This window comes from Syngnathus scovelli, chromosome 2 (genome assembly GCF_024217435.2).
Source record: "Syngnathus scovelli strain Florida chromosome 2, RoL_Ssco_1.2, whole genome shotgun sequence".
Lineage (NCBI taxonomy): Eukaryota > Metazoa > Chordata > Actinopteri > Syngnathiformes > Syngnathidae > Syngnathus > Syngnathus scovelli.
Window position 1 is genome coordinate 12,696,571 of NC_090848.1, and position 18,911 is coordinate 12,715,481.

General features: G+C 40.6%; 1 protein-coding gene and 1 long non-coding RNA gene across 2 annotated transcripts; one reads left to right on the forward strand and one right to left on the reverse strand.

The window, feature by feature from the left end:
• Positions 1 to 6,751: 6,751 nt before the first annotated feature.
• LOC137839807 (uncharacterized) lies at positions 6,752 to 11,378 on the forward strand. The gene is made up of 2 exons (XR_011086072.1): positions 6,752 to 7,379; positions 7,569 to 11,378. It is a non-coding gene; the product is annotated as an uncharacterized lncRNA (long non-coding RNA).
• A 558-nt stretch (positions 11,379 to 11,936) lies between these two features.
• Positions 11,937 to 18,632, reverse strand: wnt7aa (wingless-type MMTV integration site family, member 7Aa). The gene is made up of 4 exons (XM_049752915.2): positions 18,285 to 18,632; positions 17,785 to 18,011; positions 14,773 to 15,044; positions 11,937 to 13,256 (listed from the first exon to the last, which is right to left on the reverse strand). The coding sequence occupies exons 1-4, from the start codon at positions 18,353 to 18,355 to the stop codon at positions 12,774 to 12,776; spliced, it is 1,053 nt and encodes a 350-aa protein (XP_049608872.1). The 5' UTR covers positions 18,356 to 18,632; the 3' UTR covers positions 11,937 to 12,773.
• Between the last annotated feature and the right edge of the window lie 279 nt (positions 18,633 to 18,911).

Here is an 18,911-nt window from a genome sequence, read left to right on the forward strand (position 1 = left end):
CATTCCTAAGCCACAAAAGCCTTTCTACATGCTCATCCAGGGTCAATGTCATTGATCTAATTACAAGAATTCACACTATTCATGAGAAAGGTGCTTTTTGTAGTTTCAAAACTTAAGCAGAAAGAATAAGGCCGCCACCCGCCTGCCTTTTATTTTTTGAGATCATGCTTTTTTTTTTTTTTATCACCAATCGTATTTTCACAAAAGGATCAATAAATTGACGAATGCTTGGGTATATTCTTGGTTTATGTTGTTCTATCTTCTTGGTAGGTCAGAATTTTGAGTGACATGTTCATGAAAGTGTGCAGACACACACTCATGCCTCCACTTGCATGTGTGTATTTTCATACACACAACAAGGGGATGATGGTAGGTTTCTCTTCAAAATCTGGTCGATTATGGGATTTTAAAAAGTCAACTCCGGCATGTGAGGATCACCATTGTGCAAAGATCAAATAGGAGTAATCACGGGGCAATTCGTGAAGATAACAAAGGTGTTTTTTTTAAAATAGGCACACATATTGTTTTTATCTATTGCAAGCGTGTTCAAAGATCATTTCAAGCCATAACTCAGTTATTTGAGACAATATGAAAACAGAAACACACTCTTATGGATTTGGAATTACACTATAATAGCTGTTTATGATCCACCTCAAGCCCACTGAGTGCCGCACTGCTGTTCAACAGTTAAAAAAAGAAAAAAAAGAAAAAACATGCTAGGTGCAGGCTGAGGCCCCAAGGCGAGTTGAGAGTCAGTATGCATTCCTTTCTGCCTGATTTAAAAGAGTCTAATCAAAAGGTCTCATCTTTTTTCTTCATGCATTTAGTTGATCAGAGATGAGCAGGAGGCATTTGTTGATCGAAACTCTTCTGCACGGCTAAAAATTGCACGTGAGCAAAATGTGTCCAATTTCTTGGCATAAGGATCAGGTGTAGTTCCATGGAGGTTTAATATCGCTTGATTGACAGCAAGTCAATCTATGATGTGTGTTTGTATTATTTTAATATAAAAGAATATGGCACAATGACAATAAAAAAAAAAAATATATATATATATATATATATATATATATATATATATATATATATATATATATATATATATATATATATTATTTTTTCACAATTAAAAAATTGGAATTTACAAAATGGTTGTCCCTTGAACCCCAATTTAAAGCTGGAAGTAAAAACTACCAAAATTGTCTCCATAAATGTCAGTAATTTATATTTTTAACATTTTTCCATCTTAAACCATAAATGTCAGCAATTTATATTTTGAATGTTTTTCCAACTTGAATGACTGTTTTAGGCCCCAAAACACAAGGTGTGTCCTATACTTCCCAATAGTACTCATTTCAGATCATGTCCAGGAAATATTGCAATATATCATCATAACTTGCAAGAAAAGATATTTGAAAAAAGTAATAGTGCCAGTTTACTGTGGAATTGTACTTGTGCAAAATGAGAGCTGTACAATACGCAGAGGAAGGTTCCAACCATCTGATGTAATCAGATGGAGTGTGTAGTTAAATATAAAATCTGTGCGGTCTGTTTAGATCAGGGGTCACCAACTCCGGTCCTCAAAGGTTGCAGTGCATCTAAAACAAGCTGGATAGGGGGGGCCTTTGAAGACCGGACTTGGTGACCCCTGGTTTAGATGGTACATGACATGTCAACACTGACAACATCAACATATACTTTCCTGGAGATGCGGGGTCTTGTTCTTTTGATGACTCATCATGAGGTAAGAGGAAACAGCTCCCCCTGGTGGAAAATCAGTGTGACCATGAGGAAAGAGGGGCTTGAATTCCTTTTCTAATTCTTTGTTTACTCAGTGCTTATCTTTGATTGAGAGTGTCAACACAATGTGTGTCAGGTTTTAATAGGCTCATCATGATTCAAGGTGCAATGGCTTCTGGTCATATTAAAGCAACATTTGCATTTTCCTTCTATTCTGTTAAATGAGAGCGCATTTTCCTGTTTGCATGGCCTATTCGGATTTTTCCCTGCGGGGCTGCGTTTTCTGTGTTTTTCTTCCCCTCTGCCTCATTGACTCCAATAAGGGCTTCCTGGAAGTGTTATCTTCAGACTTGTTCCCACAAGAGCTGATGACTTGAAATCATTTCAAAAGGTGCTCACGATGAGAACGTGGATATTTGCGGTCTTAAATAGCTGCATTTGATTTTTGTGTTGCAAACATGGGTAACAAAGGCCTCCAGAGAGGGAGATGCATATACGTCTCTCACCGTCACCCAGTCAAACCCTCACCTGTTTAATTTTCTGCTATTGGGTGATTTTTATTTGTCCCCGCTACACTTTTAGGTTGTTGTTGTTTTTTTTAACTTGTCATATTGCATTTTCCTGAGCTGTCCTGAATGCATGATAATCAGTCATTGCACAGACATTTAATCACGTATACTACATACACTACATATGTCATAGAGTGGTTTAAAAAAAAGGAAAAAAAACTTATTTACAATTGGAAGGTGAATTCAAAGGCATTGGAAGAATATTTGCTGAAAGATTTTTCACAGTTTTCTGTTCAGTGTTGACACTGAATAGTTATTTAGTTCTTTTGCAATAATGGATATTTGAATGCAAGGGAGTGTGCCCCTCTCACTTCTGAAATGATGGCTAGGCTCTTGCGTTTAAAAAAAAAAAACAACGCTAATAACAGGATTCATTTCTTTCTTGCAGGCACATATTTATCTAATTTCTGAAATTTATAGCTAAAAACCACCACACTAATGACGAGCCCATAGGCATATGTCGTAGCATCTTCGCCCTGGCAAATGCAAACGTGTTATACGCTTCCAGTTAAACAAAACAGTAAATATTAAATTATAAGATATGGGTTCACCACAAATGGGCCAAGAAATTCATCGTGTTGTCATAGGATAATTTTACAACACACTTCAGAGTCAAATATAAACATTACGTTATATTACACAATGCATTTTTAGGGTTATTATTGCTGAGTAATGTTATTATTCAATTACAGTTGTCTGTTACAATATTTTGTCTTTTGTGTCAGGGATGGGGGTGGGACAGACAGACAAGGATGCAAGGGTAAAGTGCCCACCACTGGTCACAATAATGTATCTCACTGTCAAATACCCAAAGGCATGTTTCTTATCATTGATATCAATTCACCACAGTCGATTAAATGCAAGTTATACTCAAAAACTACGAAACGAACAAAATTATTCCTTTGTGCTGTTTTAAACATGCTGACACAGCATGTTGGCCATTGTGAGCCACTTAATGTGCTACGAATGGCATTTGTAGTTCTGTTTTTATTAGCATTTTAATTGTATCACGTTGTTACTTATTGAGATAGCGTATTTGTGCTCGGAAGTATTTGCCGCTGCTTGTACAATGACATCTCCACAGCTGGTGCCTTGCATTCCACACAAACTGCTTGCCATGAACACCTAACCGGCTATGCAATGCTTACTGTCTACACTAATTGGGTATAAGTGAGGGCAATAAATTTTCTTTGGGTGAGCAATGAGTTGTAGGATGAAGAGTTGAGGCTTGCTGTGGAAGAAACAATGTCATCCAAGTTGTGAGTTGACTTCAAGTGTTTGTTATTTCAAAACACATTTTTCTTCTTCACGGCGTGATCGTGAAATGGCTTGAGACTTTGCTGTGGCATGTTTGGGATTGTCTAGGGATTCCCACAAGGCTTCCAGTCTTCGAGAAGCACAAAAAGCCTAAAATAGAATAAGTGGGCATAAATCGATATATATGTATGACTAATCTATCTGTACATGATTATGAATCTGCCCTTGTTTTTTTTCTCTCGAGCTAACACATTAGGTATTATTATTATTATCAATGATGATGATAATAATAATAATAATAATAATAATAATAATAATAATAATAATAATAATAATAATAATAATAATAATAATAATAATAATAATAATAATAGTGTGGCTACATATGGATATATCTGCAAAATTATAGCTATGAATTAAAACTTAAAAACAAAAAATTAAATGCTATGCTATTAAATGCTATTATGCTAGAAAAAGACCCTTAAAACAACGAACCAGCATCAAAAATACTATATACATATATAAATAAAAGACACATAAAGCCATCTCTGATTAAAATTTGCTGTTGATTAGTCTTTAAAGTATTTTTGAAAATTCACTTGCATATTAAGGAGTTCGCTCTAACAAAAAAAATGTAACCCAAGATCATGTTAGGCAAGAATTATGTTCTTTCTTGTAAGTAGTATGGTTTGTACGCTCTCTGAAATGCTGTCCCTGTAACTATAACATTGTTTTGTTTGTCTTTTTTCTTTTCTTTTTCGCAGACAGGTAAAAATGGTCATAATTAGCTTGTGCGGTGCAGTTGAGACATGCAGGTATGCCTTTACAAACAATATAGAATATGTAATTGAAGAAGTTTACCACAATTTAATTAGCAGGTTTCACCATAATGAACGCTTTTCGTCTCGTCTACCAAAATGCAAGAGCACTTCTACCTCCCCAAACAAAACTTCAACAACTCTATAAAACTATATTTCGAAAAAGCTGCATTTAAACACTTGATTATCGCATTAGTGTCAACTGTGACTGTTCTTGACACGTTTAATCAGACTGTTTACCTAAGCCGACTGGGGAATGAACATCTGCAGGTTTGATGTTAAATCATCACCTGGCTAGGTGTTGATGTAAGAGGTCGCATCATGGACCATGGCCGCCTATTGAATGCCATTTAGCCTCCACGTGAATCTTGTGTGTGCAAATACAGTTATGCAGGTTGGCACACACCTATAAAGGAATGCCTTTCAAGTCTGGGGTGCCCGAGTGAAATCTCTTCAGTAAATGCACCATCCCAAAATATCCGCATGTGCACTCAGTGAGTCAATCGCATTCATCCATGCTAGGATGATACTTCTCTGTCAGTGTGGCCCTCTCACATTGAATTACTGTCATAGCTTCCTTGATGACTCTCTTCAGGTGATAAAAGAGGTGTTGATATAACCGCATCTGGACGATTTGTCGGATTTTGCGGAGATTGCGCTCTCACCAAAGTCTATCGAAACCCTGACGGCTTCAGATCATGTCCCGATTAGCCGATTTGGCGCAATGCAATTAGTTGAATGTGTGGGAGAAACGCTCGAGATTGTTGACAAAACTTGAACGCATTCACAGAGGGAAGGGTGGCTCTACAGAACATCTGCTCCTTGGCGTGAAAGCAGCAGGGTTTTTCCTGAGCGTCTCGCCCAAGGCTTGTTTTTGAAAGCTTTTGATTGATCACAAGGATTTAAGGTGAAATCCCGCACAATTTCAAAACAAATCATGAAAGACTTGTACAACGCGCCGCAAAGATGCTCAACGCTGAAGGCGAAAACACCTTGACAAAATATGAACTTCTTGGTCGCTAACAATTTTCATTTCTTTCATTTCCACACATTCGTACACGTAATTTGGGTGTCTTTTGTGCGGCGGTTAAGACCCCGCAGCGACTGAAGGCAATTTTCACGTAACTTCAGAAAACCTGCCCAACTGGCTCTGAAAAACCCTTCAAAGGAGGGGCAAGTTTTTTTTAGAACGTACAGTAGAACTCAACGGTACCTGTGAGCACATGTATGTTCATAATCTTTATTTCAGCGTATTGTCTTTGCTGTTGTGTAGAATTCTTTCTATCATGATGAGCCGACAACTGACAACAACAGACTGTTCCAAAAGGGACATTGGTAGAACGGAATTTCCCTGAGGACAAATCCGTATAGACTTGGTGAGCTGAGACTGTCTTTGGGGTGTACAGCAATTCTGCTGAAGCTCTGAGATAATGTTTGTCTCTGTCTCCCTTCAAGATAAACCTGTCATTAGGCGACCTGTTGCATTCTCACTGCGTATTCCCGTTTTATTTCTCAATCAGCAGGGCGATCTATCACAAGAGTCCAAATCAGGAGGAATAATAGTCTTTAATGTCCAGTAAGATGGATTCTTACTAGTACCGCTTGCTAACTGTAGGTGGAGATGGCCTCCTTTACCGGCGTCAAGTCACTTGATGCTGTTTGGACCTCCCTCCATTGCATGAACTGATTTTGTGTTGCTTTTGAGTTACTTTTAACAAAACAAACATTTGGATTACTGTCCTTGGATTTGAATTTGGAGTCAACCAGCCTTCTCTGAAATGTCTCCACTTTCTCCAAAAAGTTGCTGCTCTCTCTGCTCACCTCGTGACTGAAGCTTTTAGGAAAGAGAACGTGGTTCAATTTCTGGCCTCCCTTAATTGGCCTCCTGTACATTTTAGAGTTAATTTTACTATTTATTTAGTTATCTTTAAATTTACCTCTGAGCAGAGGTCAGCGGACAAAACACGGAGCCTCAGAAGGACCTCCGGTAAGGCAATATGAAAACACTTTTTTTATTCTTTGATTTTCGACTCAGCATGAGACTCAGCGTTGTTTTAGTATTTTATTATGTCTACAGTTTTTATGTTATTATTTTATACTTCTCACTGTCTTTGTTTTTTTTATGCCTGATTATTACTTTATGTACACCACTTTATATGCGGCTGTGGTTGTTGTTAAAGTGTGCCATAAAAAAGTTCAATTAGGTTGAGATGAGTTAGTCTTGATTTGAATACTTAGCGGACAAAATAATCAATCAGATCAAACTTACTTTTGTTGCCTTTAAAGAAGAAAAACCAAACAATTTCCCAATTTTCTTTTTAGATTTAACAGGGCAGAGAAGAGACAGTCCCATTTGTCTATCTTGAGGGCAAACAATAATCATAAATCAACCTACTGTAGATGTAGAGGCTCTCTAAAATGACGAAAGACAAAGTGAAAGTGAGCGTCTCTTGATTGTGTCGCTTTCTTTATGCCGTTTCCCTTTTGTGCTATTCTTTATCTCATTACCATCACTGAAGCTGACCTCAGAGCAGAGCATCCAGCTGTGCGCCCCTGCCCTACAGACAAACCTTTGCCCCGCTGCTGAACCGCAGAATCATCTAGCACTGTCACGGCCTCATCTTGCAACTGTCACAGAATGACCTCGGTGACTCGGAGGCCACTCGGGGGCACTTTACATGACCGCTCATTTTAATTCCTATGAGGAACTAATTACTTAAGGTACGACCTGAGATATTACCTGTCGGACATCTTTGTTTACACCCAACACTGACTGCTATTTATAGGCACTCCGAGATATAAAACTTGAGCGCATGTAAATATTTTAATCATCCACATTTGACGTTGCAGAGCAAAAGTTCTGTGCGTAGCCGCCTCTTGATTCAGCTTCAGGAAATGAAAGGGCGATAACATGCTTGAAAAGGTTTGCGGCACTGACTTCAAAACACTTTGGTCACCAGCATTGTGGGATACATATCAAAAGGAGCACTTTCAGGTATCTCTTTACGTCTTTGGGTTGAAAGTGAGGGTGTTCCCACATCTTGGCAAGGCATGAGTGGAGCAAAGGCAGAAGATTAATGATATAATAGCTCTGACCACATGGTTTAGTTATTTAAACTGGCAGCACCAGCTCAAATTGTTTCATGGTTTTCTGCAATGATACATTTGGAGCATGTCTGGACAGGTTGGAAGATGCTGGAGGAGAGAAGTCATTGGAACTCCTTCTGAACTGCTCAGCTTGGAAGCTATGACACCATCAGGAAAGTACACCACTGTTGACTTGTTTGTGCACCTTTTCATTGTTGACGCTTGCTTCCTGCATCACTGTAAAAGCATGAAATTCATATATATATATATATTTTTTTTAAATATGATTTTTTTCAGCTTCCAATATTTATTGGGGCGAAAATGGAGGTCACAATGTTTTTTTTCTAATGAATTTGTTTCTACTTCCAATATTTACTAGGGGGAGAATGAAGGTTAAAATGTTTTTCAGATTTTTTTTTTTTTACTTCCAATATTTACCAGGAGGAGAATGGAGGTTTAAATATTTTTTTATGATTTTTTTTTCTACTTTCAATATTTACTAGGCAGAAAATGAAAGTTCGTCAATATTTTCTTCTTCTAAAGCTTTACACTAATTGAGGATTTCTCATTAAAAACTGTCATCTTGAGCAACCAGGGCTGCTAATTCTCTGGAAGGCCATAGGAATTGAACTGAGCATGTTGAGCGTAGGAATGTGGGTGGCTGTCTGATGACGATCAGCGATGTTGCCTATAAGCATCCGCAGAGGTCTGTAGTGAGTTTGCTGTTTTGATTCTAAACATCCCGTGTCATAACGCCGGAGACATTGGAGGATTACTGTAAGCTTAGCTCAGGTGCCGTCCTGTGCAAGAGGGGAGGGGCGGGGCGGGTATGAGGGCCCCCTTCACTTAGCCCTTATTCCTTAATGAATAAAACAGAACAGCATCATTCAAATACATTCTGACAAAAGGGGCCAGTCCAAGTTCTCATGTCATTTCTTAAACACACAGCCATGCTTGTTTTCAGAGCGTTCAAAGGCTGCACAACAGGGCTGGTATGTTGCTTCAACTCATTATGAAAAGCTCCGAGACAATCCCCCCACACAGCTCTTTGTAGGTGCCTTAATGCCACTGACAATAGCTTGAAGCTATTTGACCACTGTGTTTACATGCAAAAAATCAGATAGAGTATGGGAAGTCAGATAGACCTCGCAAGGCCTTGTGCATCTCGCTTGCCGGGAGTGCAGATTGTCCACTATCTCTGGCTTCCATCTCCGTGCCTCAAACAGCGTTGCTGTTAAGAGAGTGCATGAATGAACTCCTGCAGCTCCTCACAGTATCTCTGGAATCACATAAAGACAACTTTGTGCTCTGCAATTTACTGTGCCATGCTCAGGTGCTTGTGCATGTCTCAACCAGAGGCAAGACAAAAGTATGACTGACATAATCATGTGTCACAAGATTTATGGCGGAGAGAGAGAGAGCGAAGCGGAGAAAGAAATGCGAGCGTGCGGTTTCTCGCTCCGCCTCCTCCTCCTTTCAATTATTGTCTTTAATGCGCTCCACTTGTTTGACTGAAGCGGCGGCGGATGTTGACACATGAGCGGTCAATTAAATTAGATTACAGATGTATCTTTACAACGGCAGATTCGTTTTAATATTTAGTAGCTCTGATGTTAACTACCAGCAAGGCTTCGTGGCTAAACAGAGCATAACTCTTCGGACCACTTCCAAAAACCAGCGTGTTTTGACAAACATAAGTGCTGCAAGGGAGAACCTCACAGTAACATGGATATTACACCCCTGAGCATCTTGGCATGGACTCAACCCTGTTTTGGGATAAACAGTGTTCGCAGTATAATTAGCATGTCAGTGATTGCGCGGGGCATGTAATATCAAAGGAGGTGCCATTTTGTGGGGATGAAGCCTCTGTGGCCTTTGTGCGGTTTCTGTTTTGTGCAGCTACAATCGACAGTGGATTATTAGGAGCTAACCACAGCGTGTTTTTATTTATGACAGACTATTAAAAGATACTATTGAAGGTTTCATGGTGGAAACCATTGAAATTATTAAGGATTTGAAGAATTTCAAAAGAACCCAAAAGTGTTCTGTTGCTTTAGAACAACACATTCGAGACCATGTAAGCAGCAAGATATTATTATTATGAATCAAGATACGCATTTGTTGAAACCCTAAGAGAAGTTTAATTGGATTACTTTGTTGGCACATTTTGAAATCATTTGAATACAAAAGCACCAATAATGAACTGGTGCTTAAAACACAACTTCTGGCCCACCAAACTAGCAGCGCGCAAGTTAAACAGTTCTAATGTCTAATTACAATAACTATCAAGATGCTTGATGTGTAGGTAGTTAAAAACAATAACGTACGCCTACTAGGCATCATTTTTTGACAAAGTTTTCAAAGCAACTATGCATTTCCAAAACTTTAGTGATGCCAACTTTAGCATAAACGCTAGTAGTTTGCTAACGCATGACGGCTAGTATCAAGCGTGTTCCAGTTAAATCATTTCTAAGTTCCAAGTTAGGTATCGTTAAAAGAACTGCTATTTACTTAAATGACAGCATCACTTTGAACTCAAAGTTACTTTACCATTGTAGCTTGTGTAATGAGAGTATATTTTTTAAGCTGTTTTTTTGAGGTTTTATAACACCGGCGTTCCACAATCAACTATTCACACATTTTGAACGCCGCAAGCAATAGTGAGGACATACAAAAGACTCCGATGTGTATGCGTTCATTGGGTAATGTGATGCATGCAAAACTTTGTCTTAGGGTTAACCTGATATTCCCAAGCTTACATGAAGCTTTTGTGTGAATATCATGAGCGGCTTTTGTCAAAAGTGACAAGCCTTCGTTATTGTTTCCATCTTTCTTCCTCCGGGGCGGTTGGCAAAGACACATGATATGGCCAAAGCACTAAATCAACCCGAGGAAATTGCTAAGAAATGCAACAAAGGTGAAACCTTTACATGCTCCATTTATCTGTCCTGAAAAATGAGCGGGAGCAGGTTTTCCATCAAGACCTTAACTCGGTCTCTGTTCCACTCCCATGCCGATGAGAGTGGAATCCGTAACGACCGTGGGCTCCGGCATCGTTAACATTTCCCTGAAGCGTCGGCCGGCCTCTCTTGGAGACTGCCCCGCATTTTCTGAGCACCGCTGAGGTTGTTGTAGCAACGAGTCGCCCAGAAGTGAATGAAGCAGATGTGCTAGTCATCTATCACCTGACAGCTTCCACTCCCCCAACTGAGCAAGCCATCACCGTGACAGTTGGCCCAACTAGTCCCATCAATTACACTGGTACCCTGCTATTAGAGCACAAACACTTGTTCTCCTCTAACACGTTCAACCACTTCCCAGTCTGCAAGATGGGCCCTCAATTAAGACTGAATAACTTTCCCCCTCTCACACAGAACATCTCTTTCTTAGGTCGCCATTGTACACGTAGGCATTGCGACATGCAAGGATTTATCATCATGGTGATATCTGAATGACTGAGGCGGATTAATAATTAACTCCCGCGTTCATCTGATAGTTAAACTAATGATTAAATCTCAATTGATCACCATTTAATGGGTACATGTTTGTAATAAAAGTTGAAGTATTAGATGATCACTTATACAGGGGAAGGAAACTTAAATGATAGTGGGGGCCAGAATTTTTTATCGGCGCTACTAGAGGGCCACATAGGACCACGCACTTTGTAACCAGCTATAAGACAAATGTCAATTTAAATATGGACAAAATATATTCTTAATATTTCATTTTTCACAATACATTTCTCAATGTATGCATAAAATGATGACGCCTTTAACAAAAACAATCGGAAAGAACCACATACTGGGATTTTTTTTCTTTAGGGCCAAAAAAAAAAAATCAAGCATGGCACACAACTGTTGGACCATCAACCAAAATGAAGCACAAAAACTCATTGTGCTTTTTTTTTTTCTTTACAAAAATCAACTCACTCAAAATTTCAATATTGTTTGGGTACTGTTTGTGCTGCATGTCATTCCAAATCTGCAAAATTACGCACATTGTAGTAGAGGGCAGTACTACTAAATGATGTCTGCCATCTAGAGGTGAAAGGTGATATCACATCTTAGAATTATACATGTAACCCCACCATTTGAAGGGGATAAGGACTGGGTCAACCCACAAATAGCCAAATTTCTCATATGATTGACGACCATAGAAATAAACCTCCAATATATGTTTTCCACTAAAAACGGGGTTTGAAAAGAAAAGAAATAAACCATATTCTTAATCAATTGAGATTGAAAATCTACACAGAAGAGAATTTGGGATCCACTGCATTAGAAAAAAAATTAACGATGTATTTTTTAATTAACCAGGGGGCCATTCCTGTTATTGAGCATAAAATGGGAAACAATGGTTCGCAATGGTTTCCAACATTTTATGGTAAGATTATGACATTGCATTAAAGCAAAGCATCACTGAAAAAGTGTTTGTTAGACGAAACAAAAAATGAAATCATGCTTAGTTGGTGTTATTCTGCTCCTGTATTCCATCAGTAGTAGTCATGAAATGCAGTAAACAACAGACACACAGAAACAGCTTCTATAACTCACACTACACAACCATGGCAGTGACAACAGGGGCAAACCTACATATAGATCCGCTTTTTACAGACAGGTGTCCGAGCTAAACGTTGAATATTATGCAACTGATATAAATAAGACATTCATACAAAAATAGGCTCTTACAAAATATACTCTATGAACCAATATTTACCAAAAGTGGAAAATGTGCCCGTGTTTTTGAAGCTCTGACCTAAAAAAGAAAACGGGATTCTCAGGACTAGCAGCAAACAGGGGGGCAAGACGCAAGAGGGTCACAAGTTAATATGAGTGACTGATTCCTGGTGGATCCAAAATCCAGTGTGTTAACAGTCCACGGTCCCTTTAATAAACTAAACCCTCCCAACATTTAGTTATTTGCGACCCAAAAATGGACAAAATCAGTAGTTCTTATCCAATAAATTAATATTAATTATCTCCATTCTATAAAACAGTATGTTAAATATTCCACATGGCTGAGTTATTCCATGTGTGAAAGACAGCAGTGTGCGCGGCTCAGCCATCACGCGCGCCGTATTCCGTTTCTCGGCGTCGCTACGTGTCCCGTCCGTCTGGTCTTTGTGCTTCAGTTGCACGCACGCAACGTGCAGTTTTTCCAGTGTTTCACCCGACCGACCCAAAGTCCGCAGCCTAGCGACAGTTCCTCATGCAGCAACGGGATCCAGTAAGTCGGCGGAACCCAAAAAAAAAGACACGCGTTCACGACAACACGCATGCTAGCACCGTCCAATAAATATTTCTCATTTGCACGTGTACACTTCTGTCCTCTCACTGCACGTGTTGCACTTCACGTAGCAGCACCACAAGAACTTGCAGTTGCATTGCCACACTCTGGAGTACTGATGCGTGTTGTAGCCGCGGCCGCAGCACATCAAGTCGCAGCCGCTGATGTGCTGCATCATCGTCTTGTTGCACACCCGCCCTTGTGTCCCCAAGCTGCCCGTCACCATGTCCGCCTCGCAGTAGTTAGGTGACTTGTCTATGTACACCAAGTCTGTATCCATGGGCTTCCGGTATGAATATGGCTTTTTGATCTTGAGGAATTTGGGGCGCTTGTTGCGGCTGGCTTTGACCGGTTCCACGTGCACCGCGTGGGCATATTTCTCCTTGAGAATGTAGCCAAGCTCGCGGAACTTGGGAAGTGTAGTCCAGCAGGTTTTGGTGGTGCAGGAGCCCGACACTCCATGACACTTGCATTCCAGTCGCATGTTCTTCTCCAGGACCTAGAAACACAAAAATGCTAGATTAAAATATCATTTTATTCGACTATTTTATTATTTTATTATTATTATTGTGGAACCCTGATGTGATACAAAAAAAGGCAAACTTGGAAAGGTTTACCTCTGATATTAGTGACGAATGCAATCATTTTTAAACTGAATTATTGATTGTCTACAATGTGCAACTCAGTGACAACTCGACAAGCAAGCAGCCTCCAATTGGGGATTAAATGGAAGCCCATCGCATTGCTGCGTTATAACGTCCACACGGAAGCCAAAATAAAGTATCAGATGTCAGCCCCTGTGTGTGTAGTCACCACACAACACACAAATGTCAAGAGTGAGTATTCGAGGCGCAGAGTGACTGGGATTACTGCTAAAGCCTGGCCTGATGACAATGAGGAGCGCTATTGACTGCAACGGGAATTTTCTTAACAAGGTGAATGTGAGTTAGCTCGAGATAAGACTTTTGAATATGGCAGCTCAAACTTGTGTCCAAATGTTCTTCCCTGAGACTCAAAAATACTTGATGAACTTGCCCGCTTCAACCGCCCTAATCCATCAGTTGCCGTGTGACCAACACTTGTGACAGCTTTTGTCTGGAGGATCGGACTCGGGGAGCTCCTGCTCGGCGTCACTGCGTTTGATTAGCATAAATAAAGGAGGGGGGGTTGCTATCAAAACAGAGAGCCCCTTTATTAGCAAAACAGAACAAAACCCGCTGCTCAACGTTTCCTGGAAGACAAATTTGCTGTCCAGAAAAGCCAATTTGGATTCACGGCCCTGACGCGCACATAGAAAATGATCCGCTCGGGGCGATTGTGTGCGAGGTCTTTCAGGCGGCGAGGCGATGGACGTGTCGGTTGTGTGAATCAGGCTTTTCTGGCACAGGGAAAGGAAGAGGGGATATGAGTTAACCAAGCTCCTTTTTATTCTTCACCAGGTCCTCTTTGGCTGTTTGGCACGTCACTCCACTTGGTCTTTAACCTCTTAGACCGAATGGAGTCTCATTGTCACCCCGTGCTGAAAGGAGCGGGAGAACGCTATGTTTGTCCTCTTTGTATCCTGTCGCACAATTGTTGTCTGTCTTGGTGCCTCTTTGCTGCAAATGCTGTTTGTTTCTTGCCGAAAATGTAAGTATATCATTATTTTAGTCATGTCTCCGAGTAAGAATGAAGAAAGAGGCCATTGAATCGCACTCATCAGTGCTGCGCCGTAGTGCACAAACAAGCACAAAGCTACCGATTTATCATTTTAGAGGGGCATTAGACATGTAGGTAATTGTAGAATACCCAACTGGTGAGGCACACTTTTTGGATAGTGTCCATGTGTTTTCTGTCCAGTCATTTGGGTTGTAATCAATCCTTCCCACTTTGACATTTCTTTTCCAAAAAAGTGACCTTCATTCCACAGATCCTTGGCAATGCTCACCTGCGCCACGACTTGGCAAAGGTTTCCGCATCGCTGCCGTTAAAAAAAATTAAAAAAAAAAAAAAGGAACAATGACTTTGAATCTTACCTTGCGTCCCACCTCATTATTATGGAGGTTCATGAGCGTCCTCGCGTTCTGTTTGACCTCCCGGGCATCGATAAAGACTTTGGAAAAGCCAAGGCCGTAGCTGATGTCGGCAGAGCAGCCTCCCCACTTCCATCCTTGGTCCCTGCTGTAGAAGCCCTGCTTCTCTTTGTCACAACTGCAGTCACTCAGGTTGCCCTGAGTGCAGGCGGCGGTGATGGCGTGGGCCACCCCGGCTGCGATGATGGCGTACGTAAAAGCTGCTTCTTTACTCCCTTCAAAAGCACAGAAGAAAATGCATTGGAGTAAGGAATGTGTTTTGGGTGTTCATTTTGCGGCTTAAAGTGGAATTTACTGTCGGATCTGTACAAAGAGTTTGAGGAAAATGCCATAACTTGGTTTAAAAGTGGTCAAAAGTCTGTGATGCATTTTGGCACTTGTCGACTGAAAATGACATCACGGTGCTTAAGGGCTCGGCTTGTGAATGGCACATGGCCATACGGAGAAAATTGTAATTGGTCGTTACCAAAGCCCTTTGGTGCAGTGATGCCATTTTCAGTCGACAGCAAGGGGCAATAAAAAACAAAATGGCCGCCCCCCCCTGAGATGGTTGCTGCTTAATTTATATTCCACAAACACAAAGCTGTGTTTAGAGCAGTATGGGGATAGAACATTTCATAAATATTTGTTTTACTTGACTTCTGCTTTAATTGTCTAATCAACTTACATGTTTACATGCTTAGCTCAGTCGGTTTTGTTTTGGTCATTTGTGTTACTTTGTATGTTTTGTATTTGGGGATTTTCACAAATGAATTCAATTGAGATGAACATAACAATAGCAGCATAAAGTATGTCATATCTTGAACTAAAGCATGTTTGTACCACCAATCTCATGGACCACTAAGGCACATTACAACGAAACACCTACTATTGTAATTATTCTAACAATATCATAATTTCTATTCAATGTTAAATGGGCTGTCACTTTTCTACCATTGCGACTGAGAGCGCTTGGTTTTAAAAGATTGATTTGAGATTATGAATTAACAGTACGTGGGTTGACATTATGATGTCAGTGACATATTCCTGAGGGGCTAGAGTGTTTTGAAATCTGACCTGGAAACTGTCCTACCCGTGAACCAAAATGGCTGCTGGCAGTTTAGTCAACAGAGCAGCATGAATAAGAGGGCTGTCAGGAAGGGAACAGCTATTGATCCATTGTGAAATGACACATTCTGTGTAAACTCATAAGACATGAGCATCTCCATCCTGACGTTATCTCTACCAGGTCTAGTGAACAAATCATTTACACACACGGAAATATTGACAATTAACTAAAGGTTAATCTGACAGAGTGTGACAAATCGTTTGGTGGGGTGAAATATGAAACTCTCTAAAGAGGAGCCTTAAAAAAATGCTTCAACGGGAAATTGAACATTTGAGTTTGAATGTTTAAAATGAAAACCAGATTATGTCCATCAATATTTGCATAAAGAAGCTTTTTTTGTTCAGATCATCACTTTCTTTTGTGTCCCTCTGCCACCAAGCTCACCAGAAGCGCCACATACAGCTGGTATGTCTTGGCAGTGTGCCACCTTTCTATCTTTGAAGGAAAGATAGAAGGAAAAAAAAAAAAAAAACTCATATCGAGGCATAAATTATGTTGACATTTTTACAGACTTAAATGGGCCCCGGGCCAAAAAACAAGGTGTGCCGGTGCACTCAGTCACATCTGAGTGCAATGCTGTTCATTTTTCTTTGCCTGGGTCCTCCCAAAGAAACCGTAGGAGCCCTTCATATGATTGGAGTAAGTGATGGAAGATATCTTGAATTTAGTAGTGAAAATGTCCCTTTTCTTTCTAGTTAGGCCTCTTCTGAATAAGAGTATTCTTCAGGCTTAGCAATGCGATGCACCTTGCACTACCCACACTTCTTAAGAGAACAACTGCAAGCTACACAGCTCTCCTCGGCTTTGCGCCAACAATGGCCTCCATTTGCAACCACTTGGCTTCTGGGTTAATCTGAACGGTGAAACCAATCTATTTGCTATGCCTGTCCAAATTGTGAACGCGGTGCAGACTTTCACGCCAACTCTTGATTGGCTAAAACAACTTATTCATAAAAAGGACAAATGCCAGTGACAGCATGACCAGGATTAGTTTTCCTTTCCACCAACAGCGGGCAAGATGGTGTCACACAGCTGGTGTAAGGCTACGAAGCATTGTGTAAAAATCAATTTGGAATTTTTTGTTTGATTACAATAGTGTTACATTTCTGGTGACACCTTGTGATATTAAGCAACAATAAATTAGTGACTACCTGGTTTTGCTGTCTTGGAGAGTCTACACCATTTCATAAAACGTCAACAGCAAATATCCAATCTGTGATGGACATATCCATCTGATTGGAGGCAACTAGTTTCTCTAATATGGTACTTTTCTCACTGTAACTTATACCCGTGGTAACATCTACGTCCCTTACAGTGGGAGCTGCAGCACCCATCAGCAGACGGGATAAAGACCACTCAAACTGGGTCTCATGAGAGTCGGCCTGGGATGAAAAGAAAGGCTGCAACTATGCACGAGCTTTGTTACAGTCTTGGCTCCATATACATGCTCTGTAAAAAGTCTGTATAGAGCAGCTGAGACACCCCCCCCCCCCCAAAAAAAAAACCCTACACACATTAACTTCCCATCTAAGCAAGCAGTTGTTTTGTGCCCCAAAATATAAATTGCACTTTCATGCTTTTCTCAGGATTGAGCAAATGAGCAAGAAATAATTACTATTTAAAATGTTGGTATTAGAGATAAAGTGCACCAGCTATATTAGTTTATATTGCAAATCGGGGGCGTTTGCTTCAATTGATTTTACAATTCTTTACTTTGATTTAATACAACAGGAATTTGTTTATAGGCTCGCGTCGGGAAAATAACTTTCACACAAGGCGCGCACAGTTGCGCACAGAAACGAACTATTTTTCTAATTGTTAACAAACATGAACAGATAGCAACATACCCACTTTCAACTCTTTTCCGAAGACGGTCCTCTCGCCCAGGGCCGAGCAGTTCCAGCGGCCGTTTTTGAATTGGAACTGACACTCGTTGATGCCCATTTGCGCGCCCTCTCCGATGACGATAATGGCATCGGGGCGACTCTGGCAGATAATCCGTTGTCTCGGGGCCAAACCGGGGATTTTATTACAGATTATGCTCGCTCCGAGGGCCACCACCGACGAGAAGCCCCTGTGGAGGAAAAAAAAAAGATTAACCCTGAAGAAAGTTAAGAAGCAGGTGCAATTCGACTTCCAAAATGCTTCCGCAAATAACACTTAATTACCAAAACCAGATACCGATAATGCCATTCAACAATTGTATAAAAAAAGAAAAAAAAAAAGAAAATAAATCTTGGTTGTGATATTGCAAACAGGAGGCACAAAGTCGTGCTTTTGTAAGCGCAAAAACAGACAGGTATGAACAGACAACAGCTTGGTGCGTATCAAAACAAGCGCAGCTCACCCAATTTTCAGGTAAACAATTCCCAGACAAAGTAAAACTCTTAAAATCCAGCGCCGAGTTCTCCGACTCATCGCGGCCTCACTGTCATGCAATGACTGTTGGAGCTGAGGAGGAACTCGATTCGCTGAGACTCCGATCGATCACTGCACAGGTAACTCCACAGGGAAGTCCACAAGCGGGGAAAACATTTGGGGGAGTGAAAAAAAAACACTTAAATTGCCAAGTCGAGCCAAAATCCCTTTAGGTGGCCCCCTCGTCGCCGGGCCCTGTTGTCATTGCGATGATGATGTCACCACAGGTGGGGAACAAGTGCGATGGTCTAAATCTCACAGTTCTTGTGCTACCACCACGTCTCTGCTTTATATCACGCTCATCTCCGTGGGCGTGGCCGCAGGAGACTTGCATGGGGCCCCACGGAAGAATCTCTCTCTCTCTCTCTCTCTCTCTCTCTCTCTCTCTCTCTCTCTCTCTCTCTCTCTCTCTCTCTCTCTCTCTCTCTCTCTCTCTCTCTCTCTCTCTCTCCCTCTGTCAAATTTTTGAACAATGTAAAGCTCATAGCAGGGTAACCAGTTAAAAAAATATATATATAAAGACCAAAATTCAATATCTTAATCTGCTTAAGTGTTC